This window comes from Sinocyclocheilus rhinocerous, unplaced genomic scaffold, assembly GCF_001515625.1.
Source record: "Sinocyclocheilus rhinocerous isolate Xijiao unplaced genomic scaffold, SAMN03320098_v1.1 scaffold1724, whole genome shotgun sequence".
In the NCBI taxonomy this organism is placed as follows: Eukaryota; Metazoa; Chordata; class Actinopteri; order Cypriniformes; family Cyprinidae; genus Sinocyclocheilus; species Sinocyclocheilus rhinocerous.
In genome coordinates, this window is record NW_015626034.1 from 445,718 (window position 1) to 451,717 (window position 6,000).

A 6,000-nucleotide genomic window follows, 5' to 3' on the forward strand; every position below is an offset into this window, starting at 1 on the left:
AATTGGTATAATATATTGTTTATATATAGTATTTCTGAAAAAAAAAATTCTAATCAAATCAAGTTCAACGTGGTTTCAGATTTTTGCTTTGGTAAGAAATGTATGTTGAGGACACAAACGTAAGCATGTTCATTAAAGAATTGTCATGTGGAACATTCTGGAAGCATGATTGTCTCGTGCCACATTTGTCTTTGAGCGGCTGGCAGATTAGATCTCTGCCGCTGCTGTTGCTGTCACTCCCTGTTAAGACAAGCACATCAAGATCAATCAGCAGCAAACAGAGGCAGCATTTAGAGGCTGTCGTCAGGTGCAAAGACAAAGGCAGCGGGTGGTACGAACAAGATGCTGCTTAATTAAAAAGCCAACTCTGCCTCACCACTGCTAATATGGGCTGACAGATGTCAGGGACAGTATAAGAGACTGTTTAAAGTTTGGATAGACTTACTAGTGGATAACCACTTTTGTCATCTTGAAATATGCTTTTATTCTTCTGAGGACACAGAGAAGACTAGATAAAATGATATCACATGCCATTGCCAATTATAGGTCTTATAGCTTGGCAATGTTTCTGTGCAGCATCATGTTCACAGGCAATGTTCTACCAATGTCTCTGATGAGATTTTCCCTCCAGAACCGAATGTTGTGCTCTGTTGAGCATTGCGGCATCTCTAATTCACGTCTGTCTTCTACTCCTATTGTTTCTGGAATTATTCCTCTATGTTTATACACTGCCAGTCAAATGTTTGGAATATTTGCAGTTTTATAAAGTTTTTGATAGATGTCTCTTATGCTCATCAAGGCCGAATTTATGTGATTAAAAATACATTTAAAACAGTAATATTGATACATTTTATTGCCATTCTAAATAGGTTTTCTGTATTTCAATTTATTTAAAAATGTAATTTATTCCTGTGAACGCAAAGCTGACAATGTCATCTGACATTTTTTTTTTTTCAGGATTCTTTAATGAATCGAAAGTTCAAAGGAACAGCATTTATTTGAAATGGAAATATTTTGTAACATTATAAAAGTTTTACTGACTTTACTGACACTTTGATCAATTTAATGCACCCTTTCTAAATAAAAGTAATAATTTTTTATCCTATACCCCAAACATTTAAATGGTACTATATATAAGAAGAAATATTTCTTGAGCAACAAATTGGCTTATTAGAAATATATCTGAAAGATCATGTAATACTGAACACGAAAGTAATGCCTGCTGCCATCACAGCAAACAATTACATTAAATATATTCAAATAGAAACAGCTTTTTAAAATTGTAATATTTCATTTTTTAAATAAATTCAGCTTTGGTGAGCATAAGAGACTTTTTAAAATATAGTATATATGTGTGGAAACATTGGATTAAAATGGCTATGGAATGTCAATGTAGCAGTTAAAATCAGAGCATTTCTCATAGAGCGCTGACGAGAGACAATTATCTTTTAAAAGTTCTGAGATGTGAAGTTCTCAAAGTTCATCTCATCCCATTATGTCTCTTAACTCATTAACAAAATGACACCATCAAAGAATGAAGCAGTTGGGCCTCTCAGTAGTGTGTCTTTGTGTGTGGGAGAGAGACAGAGGTGTTACAAAACAAGGCTTCAATTCAAAACATGATCAAGTGTGAATTCTGTGGTGGTGTGTCCTCTAGTGGTGAGGCATTTGCGTAAGAAAAAATGTGTCTACCCCTTAAAACAGCACACGGCCCAAAAATTTTAATCCATATTGTGTTATATCTGCCATATAATCCATTTGTTATTTACACATACAGCAATGTTGTAGCATACATTGATTCATGAATGCATTTAGAATTTCAACAGCCACAAAGCACTGAAGGGAAAAGTGCAAAATCAGGTCAATGCCCATTATTTTCATTTTACTATTCACGCACCACACTAACATACATCATACACCATACCACATCAAGAAGATCTGGACGTTCTAGAATTGCTCTGTTTTTTTTTAAAAATCATCATTTTGTTAAAATCTTGTGAAATCAGAAATCAAGTCTTGCTATTTCTACCCACTGCATGTTAAAAGAGTACTAAGTCCATTATGATAGTTTTATGGTATTTCCATTCATCTTTAACTACAAGGCATAAAATTATCCAGTGGCAAAGGTGCAGATTAGTGTCCATCAAGGCTCAAGTGATTATTTGGCCACATTCTGACCAAACATTAAGTGAAAATTTTCAGTTGTGGTAGAAGGGCTGTGATTGGTCGAGTTGAACTGGGTCAAGAATACTGCTGGGTGAATTTCTGATGGAATTCCTTCAGTTTGTTGAGCATAATCTTGAGCTTGTCTGTTGGAGGAAGGATGGTCATCCTGGTGAAACAAAGAAAATTTTTTTTTTTTGCCTTCATCTCATATTTTTTCCATCACCATGCCCCCTACCTTTTTAGCAAATATTGCATATAGCCTCACAATTCTAATAATTTCCAATATGTTAATTGAGATGTTTGGACTATTTGCAAAATAATTATTTGCTTATAAAAACAGCATGCATGCATATATAAATAAATTTCATTTATTTTTCTATTAATTAATCTACAAGTATACTATTTTTATTTTGTATTTTTTAAGCCCAATATTTCATGCACTACAATTTCTCAATTAATAAGAGCCTAATAGCATGTATAATAAAGTTGGAATGAAATGAAAATTCACCCTATCTATTTTTTAATGCATGTTATAGGTATAATTGTGTATGTTTAATTTTTACTTTTTTTCTTTTAACATAACTCGTCCAGTGAAACCTCTCAGTCTCAATCCAATCAACAATCAAAGGATAAAACTAAATTCCCGCCATACTTTTTTTTTCTTTTGTGATAATCCATCTCAAACAGATCTGTCACAATACAGGAGAAAAGATCTATTGTGACTTCAGTTTCATCACAAGAACTAGAAAATGTAGCTTAAAACAGTTTTAGATTAAATATAGCACTGCAGGACACTGATGTCACTGCTTGATATTTCATGTCAACTATCCATATATTGTGTGTTAACAAAACCATGAGAAGCAAGTTCAAAACTCTTGAGGACACACACACCTGAAGTGATAAGTGCCTTCTCGTTGACCAAAACCACTGCCAGGAACGAGACAGATCCCGGTCTCCTCCAGAAGTTTCATGCAGTAGAACATGTCTGGAGCCTGACCCTTCGCCTGTATTCACACACACACAAGCCATGAAGCAACTAAATCAGACCAAGCAGAAGACATAAAGAACACGTGACACAAACCGACCTTGGCTTCGTTGATGGAGCGCTCAGGTAGGGTGATACGGGGAAAAGAGTACATGGCTCCCTGCACAGGGTTACAGCTGATGCCTGGCACTGTATTCAGAATCTCCTCGGTCAGTTTGGCTTTTTCAGCCAAGGCACTTAGAACGGCTGTTCGTTCCTACACGAGACAGAGGAAGAGGACTGAAAAAAGGAAGAAGACTGGGATACTAGCCAATGCGGTTAATTGGATTATACACAGCTAATTGGGAGTAAAACACCCAGCCTTTCTTGCAGAAACAGAAGAAACACTGTACAGCAGTTGAAAACTATATCTATGTTCTTAACTGAATACAGACAAAGGAACCGAGCAACTGACCATCTTTATTTTCATATTTACAGTGATAGATCGCTTAAAAATGAAAATTCTGTCATCATCTACTCATATCATACAGTATCATTCACACTCATAGTTCATACTCTACTCTTATCATTCCAAACCTTAATTATTTAATTTCTTCAGCAGAACACAAAATAAAGATGGTTAGAAAAATGTCTGAGTGTTTTTTTTGTTTTGTTTTTTGTCCATATAATACATCACTGAGAATTTGGACCCAGTTGACTCATTATATTCACGAAAGCAGTTGAAATATAAAAACATAAAAAATATTTTCATATAATTTTGTGTTCCCCAGAAGAAAGAAAGACAATGGGTCTCATTTACTAATCGTGTGTATGCACAAATTTGTGTCAAATCTGCATATGAACATTTTATCAAACAAATACCGATTTAACCAACAATAACTTTGTACTAAAATGCATTCTAAATTTACAATTTAATATATATATATAGGCTACACTTATGATCAAAAGTTTGGAATAATTAATTTTTTTAATATAAATTTAATATATATATATAGGCTACACTTATGATCAAAAGTTTGGAATAATTAATTTTTTTTAACATTTTTGAAAGAATTTTCTTATGCTCACCAAGGCTGAACTTATTTGATCACAAATACAGTAAAAATGGTAATGATGCAAAACATTATTATAATTTAAAATAACTGTTTTCTATTTGACTATATTTTAAAATGTAATTTATTCCTGTGATGGCAAAACTGAAAGGAGGGGTTTGGAAAAATGAATCGTTGAGCGAATCGTTTGGGTGTCGTTGAGCAAGTAAGGTAAAAATAAATGCATATTATAAGACAATGAAAGTGTTTTTTGACCTTGCATGCATGTCATCCTGTTATTGGGGACCCCTTAAAACCAAAATATGCACCTTTCATTACCCATAATAGGGGCACTTTAAATCAAGGTTAAGAAAAAAATCATGTGTGTGTTGTGAATTACATGGGATTTTTTTTTTTTTGTAATAGTAATCCATGCAATTCCTTGTGAATGAGACCCAATGTTTTGAAAATAACTTTTAGAGTCGTACACCACCATGATAGTTTGTCTGCTTGCTGTGGTAAGAATTCTGCAACATTGACAGAGGAAGGCACCTTCATGAAGGTTTGGTAGGAGGGTTCTCCAGGCTGAGGGGAGTTGACCACCAGATCCATGAGGGCTTGTCCAGGTGCAGGCGGGCACAAACGCACTGAGACCAACTTGGTGAGCTGAGCCTTCACCTCTGGGTCCATGTTCATGACCTCCATGTATCCCCCTCGAAAACCACATCTGAAAGTATGTGTTTGTTTATGAATGTTAGAAAACCAAGTACATTGTATGGACTGGATGAACTCAAACCATCAACATGCCATGTATTGTTTAATTCATTGATTCTTGAGTAAATACTTGTATACAGCAGGGCCAGATGTCACTCCATACCAAGTGTGTGCGTTTTTATCTGAAATGACAGCGTGATAAACCTGTACTCACTCTCCCATGTAGCACTTAGAGGTGGAGTGGAATGATGCCAGCTCAACTTTGCTTGAATACTCTGGACCCATCTCAAACAGCACTTTCTTGAAGGAGTGAAACGCACAGCCCTCTGCATACACATTATCCTGATATACCTATGAAAGAGAAAGAGTAAGATAAATATTTAGTGTTTTTTAAGGAAATATCGTCTTTAACCCTTCTATGAATATTAAGCCTTCTCTGCCTGTAGATGCTGATGATAGGGGTGCACTTGATGTGAATACAGATTTCATCAAATGATATAATATGGTGTAAACCCCCAGTATTAACTTACCTCATCAGCCATTAGGAAGAGGTTTTCTTTGGCTGCAAATCGGATTACATCTTCAATACATTGTCTGCTTTGTACCTGGCCTATTAAAAGACAGAATGGAAAGAAATTGTTTCAAAAAGAAATAATTCAGAAAATAATCTTGCAAAAGGTTATTTATACTATATTTTGGGTCACTATACCATGCAAAAAAGAGTCTTAAATGATGCAAAACATTATTATAATTTAAAATAACTGTTTTCTATTTGACTATATTTTAAAATGTAATTTATTCCTGTGATGGCAAAACTGAATTTTCAGCAGCCATTAGCTACATTAGCTACAGTCTTCAGCATCACATGATTCCATGATGAAAAATACATGCGAATATGCAAAAATGTATGCTTATTTAGTGCTAAAGAAACAATTCTAATGATTATTAATGTTGAAAACACGTGTGCTGCTTATTATCTTTATGCAAACTGTGATAGATTACCATTCAAATGTTTGGCGTACAAAAGATTTTGACCATAGTGTGTGTGTGTGTGTGTGTGTATATATATATATATATATATATATATATATATATATATATATT

General features: G+C 34.4%; 1 protein-coding gene across 5 annotated transcripts in view; it reads right to left on the reverse strand.

The window, feature by feature from the left end:
• Window positions 1-1,706: 1,706 nt before the first annotated feature.
• Window positions 1,707-6,000, reverse strand: part of LOC107708598 (alanine aminotransferase 2-like) — a 23,443-nt gene continuing 19,149 nt past the window's right edge. For all 5 annotated transcript variants that reach the window (XM_016512879.1, XM_016512887.1, XM_016512902.1 and 2 more), the window contains 3 exons: window positions 3,252-3,407; window positions 3,058-3,170; window positions 1,707-2,332 (listed from right to left, as the gene is read on the reverse strand). In XM_016512879.1, coding sequence (XP_016368365.1) covers window positions 2,242-2,332; window positions 3,058-3,170; window positions 3,252-3,407 — 360 coding nt within the window. In that variant the 3' untranslated portion in view covers window positions 1,707-2,241. The remainder of the gene's footprint in view (window positions 2,333-3,057; window positions 3,171-3,251; window positions 3,408-6,000) is intronic.